The 27,670-nt window shown below is 35.3% G+C and overlaps 1 protein-coding gene across 1 annotated transcript; it reads right to left on the reverse strand.

Moving 5' to 3' along the window:
- Window positions 1-994: 994 nt before the first annotated feature.
- LOC134538336 (PWWP domain-containing protein 2A-like) lies at window positions 995-27,356 on the reverse strand. The gene is made up of 4 exons (XM_063379572.1): window positions 27,171-27,356; window positions 20,868-22,197; window positions 17,531-17,665; window positions 995-6,029 (listed from the first exon to the last, which is right to left on the reverse strand). The coding sequence occupies exons 1-4, from the start codon at window positions 27,320-27,322 to the stop codon at window positions 5,928-5,930; spliced, it is 1,719 nt and encodes a 572-aa protein (XP_063235642.1). The 5' UTR covers window positions 27,323-27,356; the 3' UTR covers window positions 995-5,927.
- Window positions 27,357-27,670: the final 314 nt, after the last annotated feature.

Raw genomic sequence — 27,670 nt, forward strand, 5'->3', positions numbered from 1 at the left:
CAAATAAAACTTAATGAATGTGAAACTACCCTGCAATATATTTGGTAAACTAAAAAAGTCATAGTAAAAAAGTAATCTCAAGTTATAAAATACCTGAGAAAAGTGACATTACAATTATTATAATATATATTCTTCTTGCAATATGTCAACAGGCTCGATAGCAGTGGTACAGCGCGATTGGTAATCTCAAGGAATATGGTTCAAATCTTGTCACTCAATTTTTATTTTTTTAATAACATTAAAATATAAAAATAATGAATCAGTTCAATAAGATAGGTTTGTTTGTAATTATTTACACACAGATTTCAATCTTTTAAGCAAAATCCAATATACAAACATATACTTAGTGTTATAATGTGCTTTTTAAAATGTTTATAAGCACTGACAGTTTGATTAATTTTAACTTCATAGACAGTATTTTAGCAAAATTCCTTGTCGAAAATCAAGTCCAAAGCCAAATGTTTAGGATTTTATCAAAGGTTTTTTTTTTGCTTTATTCTGAGCAGTTTCTAATAGTTTAAAATTTCACTTTGTTTCGTGCTGCCATCTAAGGGTGATAGTGGCAAGCAATATTTACGATTTCGGCCACGGATTCTAGCAAAACCGCAAAACGCAAGTGTGTGATATGCATCTAGAAATTTCAAAATTTACTTGAAAACCAAATATATTATTGATCAGTACATATATTCATCACGCTCAGCATTATTTTAAAGAATTCTACGTTTCATATTACAAATTTATTCGCAACATGGAACATCATGAGAACACATTACGTAATTTGCTCGTTACCGAGGTTACATGTTTACACATCGTTGAAGAGTACTAAACGACCCGCTCACTTTTTTCTTCTTCAAAATATTACAAGCAGTACATTGACATTTAAAAACATACGTACATAGTGTGTCCATGAATGCAGGTGAGAGACATATACATAATTATTAATTAGGAATATATGGCACCAACCTATACCCACCAATGACAAAAAACAATGGTAAAGAACTGGAAAATAAATTTTTATTTTTTGTTCAATAAAATACGAGTTTGCAACGCATTCCTTCCTGAACATTACACTGCTCCAGCTGGCTTGTGGTCGTAACTTAAATTATTATAGTTTTATTGTAAACAATATTTGAGGATTGGTGAGAACATTTGACAGTAATTACACAAGTCCACTCCCCAACTTGACTTCCACGCTGCTTTGTCAGGCACTTGAAACATTATCTCAACACAGCAATCACCACGGCATACAAATAGAAAATGAAAAACGTTAACAGATTCACAACATACTAACATCAAGTTTTATACCATTCTATAAAACATGAAAGTTACACTGTGCTCAATGAACTTGTGCTTTGCATAAACATTCGTGGAATGACTTTGGTCTTCGTAAATTCAGCTGAAACTGGAATGTATACATTTTGGTGGTTGCATAACATTTCACATTAATATTAAGTGAAACATATATAAGTGTATTAGTCAATGATGCATAGTATTATACATCAGCAAATTGAATATTGAAGTTTAATGGAGCCAGTTTCAATACAGAAAAACCTAGTTACAACATTTCTGAAGTCTTGAACTGAACAAAACACATTAAACAATGAACAACTTTTTAAATAGTATTTCATAATTTGCAAAAATATTAATTTAACAGTAAAATATTAGAACCAGAAACTTACCACAGGACTCTACTAATATATTGCTGAAGATATGAAAATACTGCAGATTGTTTTAGAAATTGTTGCTAAGGCATATACACAAAAAAAATTACAAAATAACTTTTGTAATTACATATAAATTTACATTGTAGATAATTATTGGTAGAGAGTAAAAAATTCCAAAAATTATTATTATTATTATTATTAAAAAGTATATGTATATATGTTTTAAAACACATTATGAATTGAATTTCTAAACTGTTGGTAAAAGAATCACGTCTACAGCTTAACATGAAGTTCAAAGAATGTCCCTCGAGTATCATGTTTTAAATGTACCTTAAAAAAATTTAATGAAACTCTATATGCTCTAAAGATTCACCTATTTCATAATCATGCCATCTGTGTATGATGGAACAAACTGGAATACACTGGAACATCATTCCAGCATGTTTTATGGCACAGACATATTTTAAGTTTTACCACTTTTTTTTTTTAAAGTGAACTGCATTGCTATAGTAAATCCTCTAGACTCCAGAAGACATGCGTTAAATACTCTTTTACTTTATTATAATTAGCAAACGTTAAGAAGAAAAACTAACTTCAAACTCTTTTTAGTCTTCAAACATAATTTTAACCAAACCAATATGGTTTAAGGAAAATTAAAGTCTGTAGACATGAAACATTTATGTGCTCTCCAGTAAACTGACATCTGCAGATGTGATCCACACCCAGACAGATGGGCGTACGTGCGCTTGAGGGAAGGGGCTCGGTGACTGTGGGCGTGGTCATAACCTCACCAGCAAGGTCCAATGAGGACTTGGCGCGCGAGTTGCGTTGTTTAGCTTGTTTACTGGCAACCAGTCAAAAGTTAGGATATAGTCCACAAACAGGAAAATGCTGTAGAATACAACTCCCTGACAAGCAATAGCAATAAGAAATCCAGGACATAAGTAATCGTAACAAATTTAATAAGCAAAAAACTATCAAGAATAAAATAGCTTTTGCTTCTCTCTTTCAAGCTTATTTGGTTAACTTATTTATTTTGTTTAAAAAGAGTTCAGATCTCGTCAACAGAGGTAACTAAAAGACGGTAACACACAGCAGTGCAGACCTGTGATATTGGTCAAACATGCCATGAGGTTGCCAGTAGCAGTATATTTTAACATGAAAAATTTCATTTCTGCAGTCCATTATAATTCTGCTTATTTTTATAATGTCCCAAAATCTTCACTATGTCGCTAGTTACGCAAAGAATAAAGCACTTTTTTTTTTTTAATTCTATGGCAGTTTTGCCATTGAAAAGTGTAGATGTTTGTTTAACTTTGTTTCACGAGCTGAAGAGGTTCACTTTTGTCGCACGAGAACGTCACTACCAAGTCACGAACCACACCAGCCAATCACATACACACACACACACCTCCATCTAGGAGACCTCCGACACCACCAACATTCAGAATGCTCGGCCAAGTATAGAACTCAATTGGCATTCCAACTATCCTGAACACTTTTGAACAACGTGTTTCAAAACATTGTATCAAAGTCAAGACTGTTTTTTAAAGTATTTATCAGTTTGAAAGGAAAAAAAAAAAGAGACCGGCTAAAGTAAGTTTAATTTTGTGCATTTGTTGACACAAATTACTGCAAGGAGTTGATTACAAAATGATCCGAACATCTGAAACGCACGTGAGCTTTTTATCAATGTGTAAATATCATAGCTCTCGGTATACAGCATTTGGTAGGATTAATTTCATGAAAATGGAACATAAGTTGATGAACAGAAATGTGACGCAAAGCTGGGACCCACGTGTAGCAACATAAACCCGTATATAGTCACCTTTGTAAACATTAAGGTACATACTAAACGTATTGGTGTGCCAAATGAAACTTTATGATAGTGAAACTACCCTGGAATATATTTGGTAAACTAAAATAGTCATAATATAAAGTAATCCCAATTTTTAGCAAACTTAAAAAAACTGGCATTACAATGTAATAACATATATTCCTACTAATTTCCCAACAAGCTTAGTAGCACAGTGATAGAGTGCACTATTGTTAACTTCAAGTGACATGGTTCAAATCTTTTATTTTAATAACATTTTAATACAATATTGTATAATAATAATGCTGAATCAGCTCAATAAGGTTAAGGTTTGTTTGTAGGTAGTATTTACAGACATTTCAGTCATTTTAAGCTAAAAAATATATACATATAAACATATACTTAAGTGTTATAATATGTGTTTTAAAATGTTTCAGGTTAAAATGTTAAGAACACCGTAGAAATATAACTAATAATGTGTGCAGAAACTTTATAGTATTAACTATTTAGGGAATTTTAACATGATGGCAAGTATGTATTTTAATAAAATTCCTCATCTAAAATCAGGTTTAAACGGGGTTTTTATCAGAGCCATTTCTAATAGTTCAACATGTCTGGTTGTTTCGTGCTGCCAAATGCTATCTGTGTTTGATGGTGACAAGCAAATTCTAGTGGCAGGCACAGAAAGAGTGAGTGTGTGTGTGTGTGTGTGTGTTTCGCATCCAGAAATTATACTTGAAAATCAAATATTAATTATCTATCACGGTCCGCATTATTTTAAAAAATTCTACGTTAATATTTGTGTCCGAGTTTTGTATTTTAAGTTTATTTGCGACATGAACAACATGAGAAAACACAAATTTGCTTGTTACTGAGGTTAGAAGTTTACACATCACTGACGAGAAATGAAAGATTTGCTCACTTTTTTTTAGTGTCTTTACAGCCTTCGTTCCTACTACAACATTTGTGCTTCTAACTCCATTAAGATATAACAATAGGTTTTACTGAAAACATTTAATAATTACAATAACAAAAATGACCAGTAATGGATCCCAGGAATTATGTGAATGAAACACTACTGCTAAGGAAAATTTATACGTACAGCAATACATATTTTGCCATAAAATGTTGCCAATTATCTTCCAAGGTTCATATGATATAAGCCCACTTAAGAAAAACAATATTTTACTGATAATATGGAAGCCCATGTAAGTGAACAAGTTTCCAATAATATTGTTGTAGTAAAATGACACCAAAATATTAACACAGAACTACACAATTTAACTGCATAAAACAATTTGCTTTCACAGATAAACACTACTGGGGAAAAAAAAGAAACAAACAGTTTACAAACTCTTAGAGTTGGCTTTATAATAAGCAAAAGTAAATAAATAATTAAATTTTACTTAAGTACACTGATAACATTTCATGAAAAAGAAGGTTATTTGTAACCAAAAGTAAACATTAGCCAACAGCATTCACATTAAAAATTATGTTAAAAATATAATTATGTTAAATCTATTTTAGCAAACTTTTACATCAATCTCAATCTGCTAAATAACCAAGTAAATAAAATCGCAAAAAAAAAAAAAAATACTTTTTTGAAGTCGTATTTCACTAAGCTTTTGCACAATTTGATTTTATTGAACCGTACAATATATTCAGACTGTTAATGCACAGTTTGTGGAATCAAACTGCTGAACAATTTTCATATCAAGGCACCGAACAAGTGAATTTCAGTAGTAACATTAGAAACTCAGTAGGTCTTTAACAGAAACCATTTGCTCTCATTCAAAATATTATTACTGCAATGCTTAAAATTACACTAACACAGCTGCTGACTAGTACTGATTACGCTCCCTTGCCGCTAAGGAAGAAAACTGTTCCCATTTGCTACATGCCTCCTAATGCTTAAATTTTCACATTATATCGACACTGAACAGCACTCAAAACCAATATAAAAAAGTAAAAATAATATGAAGAATATCTTTCACAAAATGCACATTATTTGGAAAAATGAAGATACCTACACACCCGACCGAACACTGGTGGAAAAATGAACCACAGAATAGTGTCACTGCAGTCTGAATTCACCCTTTCAATATCCACACATTTTAGCACACTTAATGCTACAACAGCTGCTTATCAAGTGCACTAAGAATGCAAGAGGAATTATCTTTCTTCTTCCCAAGACACACTGAAAGCAACAATTTTGAGATTCACTATTACAAAATAAATAAAATATTCTCTGTGCGGTAGTTTGGTGCTGTTGGTGCGGTGAGTGATGTTCATGTGATGAGCTTATTCGAAGGCCAAGAAGTAGAAGAGAACGAGACGTGTCTCCTGGACATGCTTCCGAGCAGTAAGGAGACACACGTCGCTGCCAACCACATCACGGGGAAGGAACCGAGTACGCGAACACAGCTTGGCAGTTGCACGGTGGGGAGCTAGGACAGCACGTTGACTTCCTGGAGAGGAATGCCCGCCTCGCTCGTCGCTTGCCTGATGGCTTCTTTGTACGGACCGCGCTTCTTCTTATTGTACCTTGTCTGCAAAACACATTTATTACATTCCTTGCACCATAGCCATAGAGTAAACTGCCAATTATTCACGTACGATACCGATTGGTCCTTGCAAACCAACACATCATAGTATTCAAACAAGGATTTGTTTCAAGAATATAATTTCCGCTGCATTCTACACATGTTAGCGGTGGGCTGACAACCCAGTGAAAAGATCATGTTGGCACCATCACCATAATGTGATTAAACACACACATTAGGCAGCTTTACTTACCACTCCAAGTGACCAGCCATAGAAAAAGCAAAAACTCTTTTTAAATGTCACAAAATTTTTAAATACATACAGTTTAAAGTGGTACCTTCAGCTATTGTCCTTCACTTAAATACTGAATGAAATTAAAATCTGTGATAAAATTTGTAGTAAAGCCAAAATAATTAAAAGAAAACTTTGCTTCCACGAGCCATTAACCAAGTTTCAAACATTCATAGCATTTTGGTGAATAAAATTCCAGGAGAGACATTAAGAATGATGAACCAGTCAACAGTGAGGTTTTTTCATTTTCAAGAATTCACTGAAACAAAAATTGGCAACTTGAAAAAAATCTCTTACAGAAAAATTGTGTTTTCAACTACTTCTCGAGAAAGTGCTCAAAGTAAATTTCACTGATCAAATTGGTAAAAGAGACAATTTAGTTTACGATTACAAAGCTCTTTTCCATTTAAAAAAAGTAACTTTGGCCTAATGCATTTAAGAACAATATCCAACCCTTAGTACAAAAAAATAGGGATGTGTGAGTACCCGATATTTTCGGGTACGGTTCGAATCCACAATTACCCAAACCCGGAATCGTTGTACGTACATGGATTTGAACAGTATTACGAATATTCATAAAAGTTATAAATTAATTTAATACGGCTCAAAAATACTAGCAGTGAAAAATAAAATTTGGCTACTATTACATAAGTATTTATAATATGATGTATCAAAGAAAGATATGTAAATTAAATAATTAACACAGTGACATTTAAAGAATTTCGAGATTTTGAGAGCTTAAACTATACATAATTACAAATTTCGTCGTATAGCAAACTATAAACTAAAAACAATTACATACCTACAAGAAAAAAAAGTCTTGCCTATTTATTGGAGAAAAAATGGTTTTGTTTGCTGAAACGTTTATAAAACTGAGATTTCCCTGTGGCGTGCAGTTTATTACGATTGAGTTGGAGAATCGAATATGTTTTCATTTTCATATTTTAAAGTATTTATTATTAATTAAGTTTACATAATTATAAACATTTTAATCTCAGTGTAGTAAATAATTGCCAGTAGTTATAGTTAGAAAAAAGAGAACACACATTATTTTTAAATTAATCAGTTATTTTTAATTATTCTGTGATTAATATTCGGAATCGGATTCATATCTCAAATATTGCCAGGGATTCGAACCAAACTGAAAATCAAGGATTCGCACATCCCTACAAAAAACCAACACTCCTGCATGGACATGTGTAAGTACTAAGTAATCCTTCTGTATATGTTGGCTGAAGAATGCACAAACGTTGAGAGGGATTGCCACTGTCCAAAGATTAGAAATAAACTATCTGTGTTTCCGTTTCTGGCAACGAGGCGTTGAGTGACGTGTAGATAGCACGCCAGGCCCAAGGTCACACAGCTTAAATAGCAACAGCAGGAAGCAAGAGACCGAGGAAGGTTAACATCCCGCTCATTGCCATTCTATGTTGTTAAAAAATTTTTAAAAAGGCAGTTATGGGGACTGTCGACAGAAGTGAAAACTTAAAACTTTGTTTTTAAATGTGTAATATGACATCATTTTTACGTCAAATGTACGTAAGAAAATGATTTTAGTATTATATTAGTGTGATGTAGCATGATATAATTTATCCTTACATCATTTTTTAGTCCTAACAGATATCAGTGGTATGTCAAAATTATGTAATAATTCATTACCAGTGATGTCACAACTAGGTCATGTGTTCACTGGGCAATGCACAATATACACAAATTAAACTTTTCACGCGATCAATTTAACTTCACTTACTGCTACTACAGCAAGTCGGTGACGCGAACTCGCAAGATTTTACCCATCCAAAAAAAGTCCAAAATACACATGATACAGTTGAGTACATACAATGTATTAGTGTATATATTCGTATACATGTACACAGGCCGCTGCATGTCGCCAGTCTGGTGCGACACGTCACTAGCATGTCGGTGACGCGAACCCATAAGTTTTGCCCCTACCAAAAATCGCTCAATGCAGCTAAAGAAGTTTTCACCTAAAAAAAAAAAAGTTGACCAAACTCATCAAAACAGAATTTCAGTATAAAAAAAATCCTTAACATAGGGCAAATTCACAGCAGAAGGAATATTTACGACTCTTACTGCATTTGAAATAGCTTAGTAGATTATCCATCATTCTGAACTATCTACGGTATCATCATCCTGCTTTGGACAGGAAATAAATTTTTAAAGGGTTTTCTGTAACATACAAACTACATACTAAACTCTTAACAGTAAGACTATAAAAACCATGCATGCCAAAATGTGTTTAAATGAACGCATTAGGCTATAATGGTAATTTACATTCTATAACGCCATACAGGGAACAGGATCGCAAAAGAACGACTATGCAAATCGGCATAAGAAACATTAGTACCCTCAAAACAGTTGGTAAACCTGTTTTAAAAATAACAAAAGCCTTGTTTGTTACCCGTTTTGATCCGACCGTTCAGGAGCATGAAATAGTGGACTATATCTCCAGTGAACTCAATCTGTCACATGTTAAAGTAGCTAAACTAAAAACCAAAATTTAACACATATGCCTCCTTTCACATTTCGGTTCTGGAAGACGATTTCACTCGAATTAACAACATAGTGTTTTGGCCGAGTGGTTGCCTAATCAGCCCATTCTACGGGAAATTACATCCTGAACAAATTGCTGGCAATGAGTCTACGTCTGAAAATTCCGGTGTTGCAGGTAGGGCCAGTCCCAAACCTGTGACTGCTTCGACCTCTTTCCAGGTGCCGGGAGGAGCATCATAAGTGTCATCCATGTCATGTATTTCCATTGACCGTGAAGTTCTTTATCAAAACGTTAGAGGTCTTAGAACTAAATCTATTGAATTTTTTGATAATTGTATCAGTTGTCAAAAAGATATTATCTGTCTTACAGAAACTTGGTTCAACAAATTTAGTATTAACTCTCACTATTTTACTGACCAATATCACATTTATAGAAGTGATAGAAACAAATTACTGACATTGAAAGAACGTGGTGATGGTGTACTTATAGCAGTGAACAAATCCAACTTTTCATCTGTTCAATCTTTACATAATTTCAACTATCCTGGAATTGAAGCTCTTTGGCTAAAAATTTATTTAACCCCAACAAAATTTTTTATTCTAGGCAACATTTACTTTCCCCCTCAAACATCCCCTATTACTTACCTTTCTTATCTCGAGTTCTTAGAAGATAAACTCACCGTCTATCAAGACGATACTTTGATTTTGGGTGACTAATGTACCTGGAGTTGACTGGACCAACAAACAAGCTACCCAGATTTTACACACGCATATTAAAAACAAGGCACAATACCTGATTAACTTTATTTCTAGTCTTGGTTTAACACAATACAATAAAACTCAATCATCCAAAAATCTTTTAGACCTTTGTTTCAGCAATGTTTCTCAGTGTTTAATAACTAAGGTCGATGAAGCACTTGTTAAGGAAGACCTATATCACCCAGCCTTAAATATCAAATTAACATTTGATAGTCTCTCTTATGTGACCAATTCTTCTGTCAATTTTAAATCGTTCAAAAATGGTGATTATGCTGGTCTTTATAATGGTATTAGAAGTCATGATTGGTCTAATTTCTTTAAATCATCTGATGTTAATAATCTTGTTGATGAACTTAATTCTTGTATATGCACAAATATGAACACCTTCATTCCTACTTTTACAAGAAAGGTTTCCTCCTACCCAACCTGGTTTTCAAAAGATCTAATTCAAGCTCTGAATTCCAAGAAGCATTTTCACAAACTTTATAAAAGAAACTGTAATTCATTGTATTTCTCTAAATTTTCATTTTTTCGTAAACAGGCCAAGCACTTAATCAAACGTGATAAAATCAATTGGTTAAGAGCAATTAATAATAATATCAAGAATAACCCAAAGAAATTCTGGCGCTTTGTAAAAATAATGAAACATGGATATTATGATCATCTATCTCTTGAAGTTAACGGTAGTGTTTCCAATGATCCTAAAATACTTTCTAATACGTTTCAGGATTATTTTTCTAGTGTTTATGTACCACCTTCTCACACAATGTTTCCTGTTCATCTGTATCACATGACACAATTTCTGCTCCTATAATATCGGAAAGTCTAGTACTTTGGGGCATCAAGACTTTAAAAACATCTATGTCAATGGGTCCCGACGGGATACCAAATTTCATATTGAAAGGCTGTTCTCATCTTTTAGTTCCTCTTTTAACTCACTTATTTAACATGAGTTTAAAAACTCAAGTATTTCCTGATGTATGGAAAATTGCCAAAGTTATCCCGATTCACAAAAGTGGTTCTAAATTAAAGGTATCAAACTAACGACCTATATCTCTATTAAATGGCTTTTCTAAAATCTTTGAAAAAATTATATTCAAAATTATCAACTTTCCCTTAAAAAATAGACTCTCTGTAAATCAACATGGCTTTAGAATTGGAATTTCTACTGCTACAAATTTAATTACCTTCCTCAACCCTACCTACTATGAAGTCACTAACAGGGGCCAGGTTGATGCCTGTTAGGTACTTTGATCTAGCCAAAGCTTTCGATTCTGTTAGTCATCCACTTCTTCTTGTTAAACTATCAAATTTTGGTTTATCTGAAAACTTCGTTAATTGGTTTTCGAGTTACCTCAGTAACAGAAGTTTCTTTGTCTCTATTAACAACTGTAATTCAACTCTTCACAATGCCTGTTCTGGTGTTCCTCAGGGCGGTACTTTATCTCCTTTACTTTTTAATCTATATATTGATGATATCATACATGTCTTGTCCCACTCTACTGGTGTTCTGTTTGCAGATGATCTTAAAATCTGTAGAAAAATCATCTCAGTCAATGATTGCATTTTATTGCAATCCGACATCAAGGCAGTTAATCTTTGGTGCAAATCAAATCTTGTCCGTCTTAATCATGATAAAACAAAAATAATTTCCTTTACCAGGAAATATTTTCCTATAAACTATGAGTACAAATTAGAGAATTTAATTCCAAAAACGACTGCTTTAAAAGATCTTGGAATTATTCTTGATTCTAAATTATTTTTTCATCAACATGTAGATTTTTTAATTTCTAGTTCTCGAAGAACACTTGCCCTAATTAAATATATTACTTACTATGCCTCTAATTCAGATTCCATTATTTCTCTTTCCTTAGCACTTATTAGGTCAAAACTAGAATATTGTTCAGTAATATGGAACAACATTAATTCATCTGATATTGATAAAATTGAAAATATTCAAAACAAATGTATTAAACTTATTACTCAAAAATCATTTCCCCCTCCTAAATTAACATCACTTTTTGATCGGCATGCCCTCCTTGACCATCTTTTTATTTCCAATTGTTATTCTTCTAAAATCAATTGCAAATACATCTTAGATAATACTGGTTTAAGAGTCCCCCAGTATCATAGTCGACTTACATCTACTTTGTGTACAATCAAGAGAAATAATGATATTATTTTTAGATTAATATGCAATTATAATAGTTTAGACCCAATAGTAACAAGCATAGCCAATTAGTAAATTATTTTAGTAGCACTTGCAGCCAATTCAATCAACTGTATATTCTTAATCCACTAATTTTCTGTATTTTTGAATTTATTAATATTTTTTGTTTACTATTATTATTTTTTGTTTGTTTTGTTTTGTGTCCTTTGTCTGTGGTGTCTCTTGTGTATTGTGTGTGTTTTTTTGTATCGTGCACACCCCTGTAATCTCTCTTCAGAGTGTTGGTGTGCATGTCACAATTTATAAATAAATAAATAAATAAATAAATAAATATTTTATGATCCAATTGTTTACTAACATCATTTCTTAACCATGTCAAACTTGTATTTAAAGAAAAATTATTAGCTGAGGAAACAGTAGTTTTTGGACATCTGATTTCTCAGTTTCTAAGCGCAGGGCAGCATAAATGTGAATAACTGACAGTGTATAGTTTGGTAATTATCGCAGTAGATGCTTTCAAACAGGCTTAGACAAAATCTTGCAACAGAACTGCAACTAAAACTGCGTACAAACAGTTATATAGAGGTTATTAAAAGTTAAAGTGCATTTGCTATACTTATAGAGTTATATATTAATCTATACCAATAATTTTGTCAGTTTTTTTCTTCTAATTCTTCCCAAATACTTTGTATTAATCTATAATTAAAAAACAATACAGATATAATGCATTGCACCATTGCATTAAATAATCATTCCTGACTGTACAGGAGTGTCTTTTTTTCTTTCAGTTTCACAAGTTTTTACACTTACCTTTCATGGTTAAATATACCTTAGCTTTCTTTCCAGATGATACTCAAAACAGTTTCAGGCATCTAAAATTGCAAGTTGATGACAACCATCTGCCAAAACTAGGTCTGTCCATGAGAGAGTAGACACACTGATCGTAGCCATATCTCCTGAATGTCGACTAGCAAGATCATGTCCACCTGAGAGCTGTTCCACTCTTTCTCTCCAGATCTCAGAGAGTTGTGCACTTCGAGTGTCCATGCACTACGCATCGCAACCATGTCGCCAAGTGTGGCAACCGCAATTCTTCTTCCATTTAACAAGTAATGTAAACAAAAGAAATGCAGATTGCAATCTTGTTGGATTCCGGAGTATATAAATAAAAGAAAAAAGTAGAGGGCAGGTAAAATTTTTATTAAATAACTTCTTACTGAAGATGCCCACAAGTACCTCAACTTTATAAGAATGTCAGAAGAAGTATTTAATTCAAAAACTTGGACCAATGATTGTTAAACAAGAGACAAGTGTTGAGACGTGCCATTAACGTCAAGGATCTGATTATGGTTGTCTTACAGTTTTTAGCTTCAAATATGTAAACTTTAAAGTCATTAATGTAATCAGACATGTACGGAAGAAATTTTTTATAAATTTTTTTTAAGTATGCAGTCAGTTTTTCAATTGCAATGTTATAAACAATGAATAAGTTAATATTTCACAGGAGATTTGTCAGCAGTCTTTATTATTTATTTCATATTCCAAATTTAAAATTTAAAATTCCATTGGCTATTGATGGAAGTTTGTAAAGCCTTGCACACCCAACTAAAAGAAGATTTTGATAGTATGTTATATTTTTGATCAATTTTATTTTCACAGTTTTTATAATGATTGGTCTGCAGTCACCCAAAACAGGCCTGATTTTATAATCTATATCAAATGCATAATATCACTATGTGAATACATGGGAGATTCTTTCCATTAGGCATTTTACTAATTGCTGCAAGTACTCTAAACTGCCGGGAAAAAAAAAAAGTGATAGCTGAGAGCATACAATAAACGACTGTTCACTCTCAGGACTGAGTACATCTACCTTAGGAGCCTGTTGTATCGTAGCCCACACAACGTCTCTCTCACACACAGCTGAAGATTAATTTTTTTCCTGGATATTATCAGGATGTCCACAAATATTTGATGAACCAACTTCAGGAAATTTTTCAGGACCTTTCAATAAAAGTTTTCTGTAATTATTTTTTCAAAGGGCACACACATACCTGAGCGAATGTAATACGGAAGTTTTATACTATCCTCAGAAACTTACTGACTTTTAGCTCAGAAATCTAAATAAAACCTTTACAGAGATAATTTCACGTAATTTAAGTAGATAATTGGTAAATATTTATATTTAACATACAACTATACACAGAAGTCATCATCGTTGTGATGATCAACTGCTTCCAGCCTGCAGCCCGGTCAGGAATGACTACAAACAGAAGTGATGCCGTAAATAAAAAAACCGTGAGTCGGCAAAAGAGTGCTGAAATTCGCGTTCCTCGATTTCCAGCACCGTTGCTGTTTATTTCTGCACTTTTCAGTTACTCGTGTGCAGTGGCGTGCCCAGGATTTTGCTCTGGGCGGAGAGGGGGGGGGGGGGGGGGGGGGGGGGAGGGTTTAGGCAGAAGCATACCTGCCAACATTCAAATCAAAAAAATCATGAGGTCCTCGATAAAAATTTTCAGGCCCACAAATACATGTTAGATATAAAAAACAACAAATGAGAATCTTTAAATTTAAGTGACATACCTGTACATATGTTACATGGTCTCTGCTTCAAAATTTATTTCAACAAATTATAGGTTGCAGATTTTGCAGCCTTCAAAAATTTTTCGTCGAAGAGTTGTTCGTAACACACGCCCTCTTGTGCAGATTTCACTTTTAGCAAACTTTCAAGCGATTTTTCCGACAATGACGATCTGAATTGGGTTTTTGTCTTCTTTACCTGGCTGAAGATCCTCTCACACTCGGCGTTACTATGAGGAATGGATAAAATACCTAGCATAAGTTGAGCTAACTTGTCATACTTCAAACTCCCATCTGTAGTCTTCATCTGTCCAATCAATGACCACTTAGAGTCAATTCTTTCCTGCTTCAATATTTCCTCAGGAATATCTTCTATTTGAAATGAAGAAAATTGTGACTCCAAAACATCAATTGCAGCATCTATATCTTGTCCTTCCATAATTATAATATTTGGAAATTTATCAACAAAATATCTTGCACTAGAAAATGATGCATGGCTTATGTTTTCAATGCATGCTACTTCTGCATGAGCTAGAAATGTACTTTTTAATGGAAATTTGTGTACTATGTAGTCACATGCAGCCACATAATACTGTCTAATTGAACTGTAAAACAATTTGCCCTGTTCAACACTCAAGCCACCCACAATTTTGAATGCCGCACTACCAATAACCAAATCTTCATCCTTTTTTTGATTATCATGAGTGTGATAATCAATCTCCAAAAGAGAAGTAGATGATTTTACTACATCAGCACACACAAATTTTGACATCAAGTTTCGCAACAGGTCGTAAAGTGTGGATTTCAGCTTCTGAATCTGAGGTTCTTGCGACTGTAGTAGTACATTGGTCTTGTCGTACATAGGGATTACATTTAAGAGAAACATGCAAAATGCCTTGTTTAAATCACTTGATAAAAACATGAATAGCCTCTCTTCTCTAGTAAGTTGGGATGACATAGGTCTACATTTTTCTGCTGGTACCTGAGGAACTGATGTTTTCATTTTAGGTCTGTGTGTTAACTTGATTTTCTTTGAGCTGGTCACATCCATTTTAGAACTGCGCTTCTTTGAACTGTCACATTTAGAAGCTATTTTACTGGGAAAAGTGAACTTGGAAATGTTTTTTTTATCATTTGAAGACACTGCATGGCTACTGTTTGTACTACTACTACTTTCTGTGTTTGTGGCACTGGATAAAACTGTGAGGTTACTTTGACTACCTTGTTGAGATGGAATTGAACATTCACCTATTTCTGAAACTAGTTTGGGGATTTTGTAGCTCTGAAGTGTGCTCCTGCTTTCATTTGCAAATTCAGGCCGACATTCTACCAAAAAAAAACTAGTTAATGGCTGCCATTGTTCTACCAACCTTGTCAAGCATTTTCCTAACGAAAGCCATCGTGTACAGACATGTTTGAGGACTTTCCTAGTGTCTACGTCATGCAACATCTGAAATTCTTTTAGCTTTTCTTTCCTATTTACACTCTTTTCCAAGTAATAAAATATATCAATCAAAATGTCATCCACTTTAGATGGAAGACAAGCAGCAGCTTTTTCAGCACATAAGTTTATCAAATGGCATGGACAACCAACGGCAATCAAATTTTCGATTTTACTTTTCATAACAGCAGCCACACCACTTTTATGTCCCATCATCACTGGCGCATTGTCAGCGCTTAGCGCCAAACAGTTTGAAAACGGAATGTTGTTTTCTTTTAAGGTATCAAGTAAAAGATTACCAATATTTACTCCTGTTGAGTTGCCTTTGAGAACTGGTACTGCCAAGAGCCTATTTTGAATTTCGAGCTTGTCTTTACTGTGGAAAGTAACCACAATGGGGTAAAGTTTGCAATCACTTTCATTACTACCATCGGTTGCGATGGAAAATGGTGTATTACGTAACACAGATACAAGTTTCTCATGCGAGCTTTGATCCATTTGTCCCAATATTGCTGCAGATTTGGTCCTCGCACAGCCGTATTTTTTGGCAATGTCACTATCGGGAAACATCTTTCTAAAAAGCGGCCCTGCATGGTCACTACAGGACAGCGCTAAATTATGTTCAACCAAAAAAGATGTAAAATAACATTCTGCTCGTGTAACACTATTATCACTGTTCACAGCAAAATTTAGTTTTTTATTGGAAGCAATACACTTCACGTGTTCGTTGTGTTTTTTTGTAGCGACATGTTTCACAATGTCTCCTCTTCCACTATGCGATATAGAAAAATCAGCACGGCACACGCTACAAAATGCGAAATTGCTTCCTTTACGTGATTCGAGTATTGATGGAAACTCGTTACTGTAAGTTTTCGTAAAACTTGTTTTGTAACTTTTACAAACAGTTCTATCAGACATGTTCACGTTGCTCTAGACACAAACACCGCCGCCATTTGCAAACAACAAAGGGAGCAACGCAAGACGAAAATAAACATTCGACTTCGACACCAACTACTCACTTACTATCGACTATCGAACACGGCGAGAGCATGGTATGTGGCTCGGCTGCGGCAAACAGAACGGCCCGGCTCAGCCAAAGAGCATGAGCTCGGCACGGCCCGGCCGGAGGCGAAACGTAGCCGTGTAAAATATCAGCAACAGGTTCAAATATAACAATACTGTTACAGTTAACACAAATAAATCATAGTATTTACATAGCTGAACCTCAAAATAAATGCAACCTTAACATCTTATTCACAGTTGCGTTGCCACTAATATTCCCCCTTGCTGATGCAATATAATTATGTCGTTAAAAAAATCTCGGGGCCCCGAAAAATCGTGAGGAAACACTATTTTGGCGTGAGGGCGTGAGATGGACCTTAAAATCGTGAGCCTCACGCCAAAATCGTGAGTTGGCAGGTATGCAGAAGGCTAGGGCCCCCGGGAAAATTTTGAAAAATACGTGTTCAATATTCCTGATTTAGGCTATCTAAAAATACTGTTTAATTAAACATTTATGCTTGTGTCATTGAATTAATTTTAATATCATACTAAATATTTATTTTTTTTCATTTTATGAATTTAATATTAAAATATTTTTAGCCCTGGGGGGGGGGGGGGGGTCCGGGCCCCGCTCGTCCCCCCCCCCCCCCTAGGCACGCCCCTGCTCGTATGACCCAGTCCCTCAGTCCCCCCGTGACTTGCCGCGACGTGTGGACGCCCCGACAGTCGACCGCCAGTACACGGCTCACCTTGAAGGTCTCCAGGAACGGACTGAGCTGGTCGCACGGCATGAGCGAGGAGGTGGACGAACCGTACCAGGCGACGTGAGCCTGGGGCTCGAGCGGGGAGCCGTCGTCCGCGTGCGAGACGCTCACGCTCAACACCTGCACAACATCATCCCAGTCAACTAAACACACTACATTCAATGCCAATATTTCAAAACCACCAGAAAAAAGTTTATTCTAAGTTTATGGGATAGTAGTGAAATTACAATTGAAAATTTTATTTTTTTTGCATCATATCAATACTTGTGATGATAAAAAAATATTAAGACCACAACTGTATGCATTAAGGCTACTTAAAATAGGTAAATTTATTTTATTTAAGGTTGCAAAAATTCTGTATTCCGCACTTGCAACTAAGAGCACCCAATAAAGAGTAATTACACTCGAGGTCCAGATTTTAAAACAACAAAAACAAAAAAAGTTTATTCAAAGTTTACGGGATAGCGAAATTACAACTGAAATTTTTTTTTTTTGCATCATATCAATACTTGTGATGATAAAAAAATATTAAGACCACAACTGTATGCATTAAGGCTACTTAAAATCGGTAAATTTATTTTAATTTAAGGTTGTAAAAATTCTGTATTCCGCACTTGCAACTAAGAGCACTCAATTAAGAGTAATTACACTCAAGGTCAAGATTTTAAAACTACCAGAAGAAAAAAAGTTCATTCAAAGTTTACGGGATACTACTGAACATATATTTTTTTGCATCATATCAATACTTGTGATGATGAAAAATATTAAGACCATAACTGAATACATTAAGGCTACTTAAAATCGGTAAATTTATTTTAATTTAAGGTTGCAAAAATTCTGTATTCCGCACTTGCAACTAAGAGCACCCAATAAAGAGTAATTACACTCAAGGTCAAGATTTTAAAAACTACCAGAAAAAAAGTTTATTCAAAGTCTACGGGTTTTTGAAATTACAATTGAAATTTTTTTTTTGCATCATATCAATACTTGTGATGATGAAAAATATTAAGACCATAACTGCATACATTAAGCCTACTTAAAATCGGTAAATTTATTTCATTTAAGGTTGTAAAAATTCTGTATTCCGCACTTGCAACTAAGAGCACCCAATAAAGAGTAATTACACTCAAAGTCAAGATTTTAAAACTACCAAAAAAAAAAAGTTCATTCAAAGTTTACGGGATAGTGAAATTACAACTGAAATTTTTTTTTTGTATCATATCAATACTTGTGATGATGAAAAATATTAAGACCATAACTGAATACATTAAGGCTACTTAAAATTGGTAAATTTATTTCATTTAAGGTTGCAAAAATTCTGTATTCCGCACTTGCAACTAAGAGCACCCAATAAGGAGTAATTAATGAAGAAGTATCCACGTAAAAATCAATTTAACAGACACTGTTTAATGGTACTCTTTGGCTCGTCTTTGTTTTAGTCACTTAAGATGAGAACTCTTGATTGCAATGAAATAGATTTGCAGTACCTAGCGGATTTATGTCTTCATTTGACAGTAAGATAAGAGTGGCAATACACTCCCATACCTGCCAACTTTGGCCAGTCAAAAAGCGGGAGGTTTTTTAGTGGAGTGTAAACAATGCTTGTTGCCACTAATAAGGGGGGGGGGGGGGGGGGGAAGTGTGTAGTGGTGAAATTTTGTTTATTTTGACGGAAAAATCACTACACAAAGAACAAAATGCAGCATGTTCACCTTTCCTCGATTGCAAAATGCACGTAAATTCGTCACTAAATGTCTTTTTGTACACAGCAAGATACTTCACTGTAGGCCATTTCTATTAAACCCCTATTGCGGAGTAGGCCTACAACAAAACGCGTACAAAATACTCATCACGCAACTGCTTCCACAAAATTATATTTTTATGAATACACCGTTGAATAAATTCGAAGACTACTATAATGCTACCTCTACACTTATTCTGTGAGCACAGACGCGAACAAAGGCGAATTTGTTCGGGGACGAAAAAACAATTCACACATAGCCTACCAACAAACCGAAGCGAATTTAGGCACGAATGTAAACAGTGGTATCATAAACTCATTATTAATCCAGTCCGTCTTTATTTCAAAACACCACCGAAAACACAATTTACAATGTTGACAAAACACGCCATTTTGGAAAACAAACCTTTTTCTGGTTGGCTAACAAACACCAATGACGAACGTGTACCAAAACAGCTCCCATAATTATCGTCAATAACTACGTTTCTTTCTTAGATGTACGCTTAACCAAGAGTTTTAGCAGACAATTGTGGGCATTTAAGCTATTAAAATAACTACACGTTATGGTACGAACCGTAGTTACTATACAATTGTACGGAATAATGGTACAAACATATTAAATCTATAAATTTATTGCATTAAAAACTTCAAGAGAAACAGAACCAAAAAACGGGAGATTTTAATGACAAATCGGGAGGGCGGGAGAAAGAGTATAAAATCGGGAGTCTCCCGCCTAAAGCGGGAGGGTTGGCAGGTATGCACTCCCTTGATAATGCCCACAATCTATTTTATTAAAATAGAAGCAAGCTTATCTAAAAAGCTTGCTCGCCTTACTAACCACTCTTACGTTTTGGGCATGTAAAAAGTGTAAATAACATGTCTGAAATCATGACTGTTGGTAGAGATGATGGTCTACTGGCAAAGTATTTACGAGGAAATGTATCAGTAATTTGTTGGAAAATATTCTGCAAAAACCATAACATTTCTCAATTTATAATTTCACAGAAACACAGAAAAAAATTTATAAATTTTTTTTTATATAAATAGGGCCAAATAAAAAATACTTTTTCTCTCTTTTTACCATGTACTGGCTCACATAACATTTGAGAGGTTAGTAGAACCCATACTGTCTTCTATCAACTGATCAGGGCAAAAAAAAATTTTTATATAAACAGTACCCACCAATCTGCAGAAATTAATTATTGTATAAAGTATGTCAACCTATCTTAAATCATGTAAAAAATATGTTGGAACAAAAACTTGTTGTTCAAACAGTACACACCAATCTGCAAAAAAAATTAATTATTGTAATACATATAGTATATCAACATATCTTAAATTATGTATATTATTTTGGCAATGAAATAAAAAAAATTTGTTATATATTTCCAGTGGAAAATATTCCCGAATAATTTGTGGTTATATTTCCGTTGGAAAATTTTCCCATGTAAATCTCTAACTATTTGCAAACCTGCTTGTGGAGCAGGGCAAGGTCAGTAGCACGTGTTTCCTATCGTCGTAGCAACATGATGTGATTCCCTTGTAGGCGTTGTCGTGATGACGTGACGGGCGAGCACTCACCTTGCCAGGCCACCAGGGGAAGCCGTGTATCTTCCCCCACACGACGTCACCCACGGCGATGCGGCGGCCGTCGCCCGTCAGGCAGGAGCCGACCGCCTGCGCGGACACGCGCATCATGAGGGGGCGGGAGGGGGGCGGGAAGTCGGGCACCGCCTCCCCGTGGTCGTCCGAGGTGTCAGAGTTGCTGCAGCAGCTGCCGGGGCTCTTGGAGCCGTTCGGGCCCAGGCAGTAGGCGTTGGCGTTCAGGCGCTTCAGGTTGATGGACAGCTTCTGCTTCAGGCAGCGCTCCTTGATGGCACTGTAGCGCTCGCCCGCACTGCAGCACTTGCTGTGCCTGCGCACCTCTTTGTGCTTCTTCTTGTGCTTGTGCTTGCGGTGGTACAGCACCTCGTAGTTCGGCGACGTTCCGCTGAGAGACCGCACCGGTGAGGCACCCAGCATCTTCTTCCTGGCCTCCTTCTTGGCTTTCTTCAACGCTCTTTTCGCCGCTTTCGCACTCGCGTTCTTCGTTTTCTGCCTGTGTTCCGCCGTCTCCTCCACCTCGCTGTCGCTCGGAATGTAATCGTGAGCTTTCGACGGGATCTTCAGAACCGTTCCCTCCCCCGCAGAACCGAACGATATTTTGATTACCGGAGTCCGACCGTTGCACGCCTTTTTCTTTTTTTCTTCAAACACCCGTTCGTCCCACAAGTCTTCCATCGAACCAACACTACGCTTCTTTCGCAAAACCATTCTATTTTTTAAGCTACCCCCCGCGGGCCACTTTTTGGCTTCTTGCGAGTCCGATTCAGACCCCGAGTCCACCGACACTGAAAACAACTCGTGACTTTCTACAGTTTCTAAACTCTTGGCTTCTTTACTCGGAGAACGCCTGACCCAATAATTACCCATGAACTTCATTTTATTCGTGTTCCCACTCAGAGCATTCGATATCTCGGCGGGTTGCAGTCTTGGTAACTTGAGCACCGGTTGGTTCTGGTTGTCGCTGTGGTTCTCCGAGAAAAGAGACCGAGGGCTCTGAGCTGGGGACCTCAGCTTCCTCTTGGGCCCGTCCTCGGTCGTTGCCTGTGCCCCCTGCTTCGAGTGGTCCACATTCTCAGAGTTCTCGTTGCAGATGCTGCGGCACTTGGAGCACAGCACTTGTCGCGGACGGAGGCGAACCGTCGGTCGCGAGTTTTTGTGGCGCGCCTTCTGGCGGATGTTCCTTCGTATGTGGAAAGGCGCCGTCGGAGCGCCGGACTTCTCCTGGTGATACGTGTACCTCTGGCTCAAGCTGAAGAACTTCTCATCTTCACCCTGTTTTGGTGGGTAGATGCCACACGGGAGATGCCTGCAAAATAGCAATAACGTTTGGTACCAGTCCAGTTTCATTACTTTTGAGACCTAATGCTGTATGACGATTCTGGCTAGTAACTATCCTTGAATACCACCTGCCCCATTTAGCATCATGGTACAACATGCACACCATAGACTCAGCTTTATCCACACTGGCAACACCTTGGTGGGAGGAAGGAGGCGGAACCATCAGCTTCTGCCCCCGAGGCGCTGCGAAGCTCATGGTTTTGAATGAAACCAACAGGCTTAAAATAAACATTTAGTTAATTTATTGTTTGAGAACCATCGCGGACAGATAAAAATAAATTTGGAGGTTAATTCAATGTTTGTTCAGAAAGGAAACTTGGTTAATGAATCCGATGGCCGCCTTATTTTATAAGCACTCATTTGATAACACTTTATTTCCCTGAAATGAATTAGTGCATCAATTCACAGGAAAAGTGTACTAGCTTTTTAAGTGTACTGACGATTACTAAATAAATTGTAAAATGTGTTTTTTTAATTGATGCAAATTAAAATATGACAGTCTTATTCCTGAAAACTAACATGGCCACATGAATCAAAATTACTGTCCCATAAACACTATGAATGCAGATACTAATGAGAAATGGTGATGTAGAAGGAAGCGACGTCAACAATGAGTAATTTTTGATTGTTGAAAATATTTTTATCTTTGAAAAAGTAATTATTTTGGGCATTATTAAAATTTTTATGTGGTTCTAGTTTAAGTAATGACTTAATTATAAAGCAGAAACATTTTATTTATTATGCATTTCTCGGGTGTTTGGTAATTGACAAATCACTGCAGATTACTACTTTTTTTTTATTTCACGTTACCAGAAGTTTTGCTATGGCTGCACACAAATTAGATGCTATTTAAAGAATATTTATTACATTCTTTCCATTACAAATAAAAAATAAAAGATTTTTCATATTAAAGTTTTTTCATGAAGAAACTTTACTATGAGTAATTATGTAAACCTACCCAAGTCATGTGATGTCATACAACATTTTTAATTCGTTGAAAAATAAAACTATTTGCAGTATTACAATTTTAAAACACCTCTAGGATTTATATTATTTTATTTGAGATATGATTTTTTAACAATATATTAACCTTAACTTTTTCACTCAACACACTATTGCCTTACAATTTTGTAGGTGGTCATAATGTAAAATTGTCACTATTGTTACTTTTCTAACTGTGGTGTTAACATTACATGCCACAATTTTGTGTTTCTAAAATCTCACGAACAACACTAAAGGTTCGTTCATGGTGCAAAATGGAAGATGTACAACATGAGACAACAGTGGCTGAATAGCAAAGATCACTTGCCTCTCAGAATGAGGATCTGAGTTACATTTCTGGCGAGGTCAAATCCAGATTTATCGCAAGTGGGAAACATGTCAAACATTGCCATAGGCCGGTGGGTTGTCTCGTGGTACTCACCTTTCCCCCACCAATTCATTCCTTCATTGCTCCATTTTCATCTCATCACCCCGCACTGTCTCTAGCCCTTGATGTCTATGAGATGATAAACATAATTCATCCATACATCCACCCATCCATTCATTGTTTATGCACAATTTACCTATATTTGTCATGTAAAAACTTGTTTTGCATTTGAGCGAAAGGGAAATATTGAGATTTTATTTCCTAGCGTGTGCTTAGAAACATTAGCCAACATACAAATACCAAAAAATAAGCATTTTTTTTAAAACACACACCTATATGTTAGTTAATTGACAGAAACTTACAACTTTTTTGATATAGGTGGTACATTAATATTTTTATGGAAAGATAAAATACACGTCATTATTTAGCAGTGGCCACTTATTCTGTGCTATTTTGGTTAACATACATTAAAAAACCTCAAGGGCTAGTAATTACAGTTACACAGATAAACCAATGCTATCAGGGTGGCAACTCTATTAGCAAAATCAAACTTCAGGTTTTTTCCAGGATTTTTTAAGGTTTTTTAAGAAACTTCATTAAATGTTAGTAAATTAAAAAAAAAACATATAACTTAGCTAACGATGTTGGTTGCATCAGAGCTGAAACCAAATTAATCGTTTACTATTAAATACCAACCATTTAATATTATTTAAAATATAAAGTACTCCTGTAAGACTATATTACGTCTGTGATAGTGCATTTCCTGAACATGATTTAGTATATATTGTATGCTTTTTAAACTATGACAGTAGCAATCAACAGCAAAATTAACAGAAACGATAGCATTGGTATAAATATTACCTACATCAAACTATAAAGGCAAAACTAAGATTACTTCAACAGTTGCCAAGGATGAAAAAAGTTTAAACATTAAAATAATAATTATTGAAATAAACAATTAAAATTCTCACCAGTAATTTTGCTGGTTGAGCACTATAAAATCATGTCTCCAGCTTTAAATGCTTCATAGAAAACCTTTCAAATAAAGTAATATGCACATTATGAATTTTGAGTCATAAGTATCTACCAACTTGTCTATTCTATTTTTTTTTACTATTCACTAAAAATCACTTTAATACTGTCTGTAGAACAAACGTATCCAAAAACTAACTGGAATGCTAATATCATAGCAAACAAATAAGTTCTATTATATGGCAGCTCTTTAAAAAAAATTTTTTTTTAATAAAACAATGAAAAAATGAATTATGGCACAATCTGCTAGTCAAATTTCTTCCAAATTCAAGATTATTTTTTTGTTTATTTATTTATTTACTTATACATTCTGATGAGCCTTGATTTTGGTTGATACCATAACGATCATTTCAATATTTACAGTTTATGTATCCAAAACACACAAACTAAAGAGATACATTGATACAATGAAATATACTTTTACAAGAAAATAATATGTACATAGCTTTGAAAGACAGCAATTTTCAGAACTTTTCCCGTTTAGTTTGCAAGTTTAAAAAATACATTTATAATTTTTTTTTTAAGTGTACCTAACTTCTTCGGGTGCGATGGGAGTAAAATTTCAAGGCCGAATGTTAATGCAACGTCTTCCTGAAACGCTGATGTGAAACGTTTCTGACGCTAAAAGGCAGTGGAAGGCGCAGAGAACTTGTTCCCTTGAGCGGGCTCCACGTGGCGGCGTGCGGCTCAGGTTGAACCCCGCCATGCTGCAGGGATAGGCGGGTGGCGGCGGTAGGGACCCGCCTGTGCCTGTCGCCAGTCCGACTTGCTGACATATAGAAAGGCAGTATTTGGGTAGAGGGCAACACAACGGGGTTTAAGATTATTGTTGTGCACCGTTCCACGAGCCATATTCGCAAGAAAGATTATGTTCTTTCAAGAACACATTTTAATTAATTATGTAAATCAGTATTATTACACAGTGTTATAAGTATTGTTTTAGCTGTGTAACTAAATATTTTTTGCTGATATAATGCTTTTCACACTTCAGTTTGACAGGGTAATTATTTGCCACAAATTATTATTTGATTAACTAAATCACACACCGTATTACAATTATGAACCCACAAGCATGTAAATAAGTCCAACAAAGAATATGCTAGTTAAAAAAAAAGTTTAAACAAATCCCAAAAGAGTAATATTAGTTATTATTTTCACTTTGTGGCAACATGTAAAGAATTACCATGAGGAAGGTCCGTGCCGTTTAGTTTTCCAATCGCAGAGCAACGGACAGGTGGTCATTCACAGGAAGGGGTTTCAGATGGCAGAAGAATTTATTATAAGAACATTGAGTAACCCTTTTGAAATACCTACAAACCTTTTTTAGTGCTGGCTTTCTAGCAAATTACACTTTTTATTTATGTGGTGACAGCAAGCATAGGTTGACCAGAAAGATTAAAATTAGTTGAGCTTCAACGCACTGTCTATATTCTAGAATTTGACTAGTCATCTCACTCCGGCCTGACGCACAGCTACAATCGAGATGGCCAACTTTCATCTTGGGGCTAGCAGAGGCAGCAACAGGCTCTAACGTGTGCTAATGAGATTTGTACTGCTTGTACGAAAGTGCAATGTAAAACTTCCTGCCCAATTATTGAGGTTAAAATTGCACATTAAAATGTAATGAATAAAAAAATATTTACAACAAATGAGTTTGTGTAGTTTTACATTGTTCGGGGCTTCGTCCCCAGAGTTCAATATGTCATCACCCCTCACAACCCTCCAATCCTCAAGGAACTTTGAACTTCCCTTTCAAACTTCCACAATTGCTGAACTGTTTATTTAATTTATCACCACAGATGCTTTACATCCAAGCGTCAACACAGCATTAATTGTAGAACGCAAACATGTTGAGACCAATACAGCACCAGCAGCATTACAGCAGCAGCAGTTAGCACTGTCCCATTTCCAGCCCAGTTCATCGTAGCAGAGCCTTGATTCTAATCCTTCAAAACTAAAATGCTATTCGCCACAACTCTTGCTACAATTTATTTACCACAAGAAATTTCGCAACAGATCTCCCTTTCCTCAAAAACTATACACTGGTTCAAGGCTTGCATGCGATTCTTTATATTTTGTATTTATTGAAAAAATATTGTCTTGAGTACAATACACAATTATCTAAAATTCTTTACAACGGTAAGAAACAAACATTTAAGAAAATCAAGGCTGAGACACGTGACGCATTGCTAATGACGTAAAGGGATAGGCATGAGCAGCTTGACGAATAGTATTTCGGAACTGAAGTATATGAAAGCAACCCTGGAAGATGTTAATTTCTGTGGGATCCTTTATAGAAGTAAAGCTAACTACCAGCGTAGATTTAGCATTAATGTAGCCAACAATTACGTCAACAAAATATCCTCGTTATATCAATAAATAAATTTAACTTAGCAACTACAACATTGAAACGAAAAAAAAAAGTTCTACTACGTGTTCAGAACTCACTAAAGAACAAACATAACGCATTAACTGCAAAAATTAGAATTATTCAGCCTTGCTGTTGAAAACGGGCGTTGTACTAGAAAAACAAAACTTACTTTTTTGTAGAATCCAACAAAACTCCTTCAAATAATTTATTTTCAAAGGCGTATGACACAACAATAATGTCAGGAAGGACATCCTCAACATTAACAGATATTTTTGAATTTTTTAAAATTTTTGTTACTAGGGCTGTAACTTCGTCCGCCATATTAGATGTCAAAACCACAAAGTAAAGTTGTAACCAACTCAAAGGGTAAAAATAGACCTACATGACATAACGTTGACACCTGTTGTAATATATCAAGCTTGGCATCTCAAACATAATATAATTACGAAAACAATTTAAAATTGTATTTATAACAATTCTTTACAATGTGTTCGGAAATTTTAGGAAATTCCCACCGTCCGCTTAGGCCGCTGTTGTCCATTACCACCCATGTGATCGTTTTCCCGCGAGTGCAGAGTGAGTGCAACAAACGCTTTCAGTGTAACGAGTAGAACGGCCACTTGGCCGATGTGGCCCGTGTGGCTGTTTCACGATGTGTCTGTGTGCATC

Source organism: Bacillus rossius, chromosome 13 (assembly GCF_032445375.1).
Source record: "Bacillus rossius redtenbacheri isolate Brsri chromosome 13, Brsri_v3, whole genome shotgun sequence".
In the NCBI taxonomy this organism is placed as follows: Eukaryota; Metazoa; Arthropoda; class Insecta; order Phasmatodea; family Bacillidae; genus Bacillus; species Bacillus rossius.

What these genes read in the sequence shown, in the direction of transcription:
- LOC134538336 (XM_063379572.1), bottom strand. Translation starts at nt 27,322, where the DNA reads ATGGCGGACGAAGTTACAGCCCTAGTAACAAAAATTTTAAAAAATTCA. An exon ending in TCCCCTGGTGGCCTGGCAAG is followed by an intron (nt 17,666 to 20,867) that starts GTGAGTGCTCGC and finishes GATGTTGTGCAG; the next exon opens with GTGTTGAGCGTGAGCGTCTC. An exon ending in CGTTCCTGGAGACCTTCAAG is followed by an intron (nt 6,030 to 17,530) that starts GTGAGCCGTGTA and finishes TGTGTTTTGCAG; the next exon opens with ACAAGGTACAATAAGAAGAA.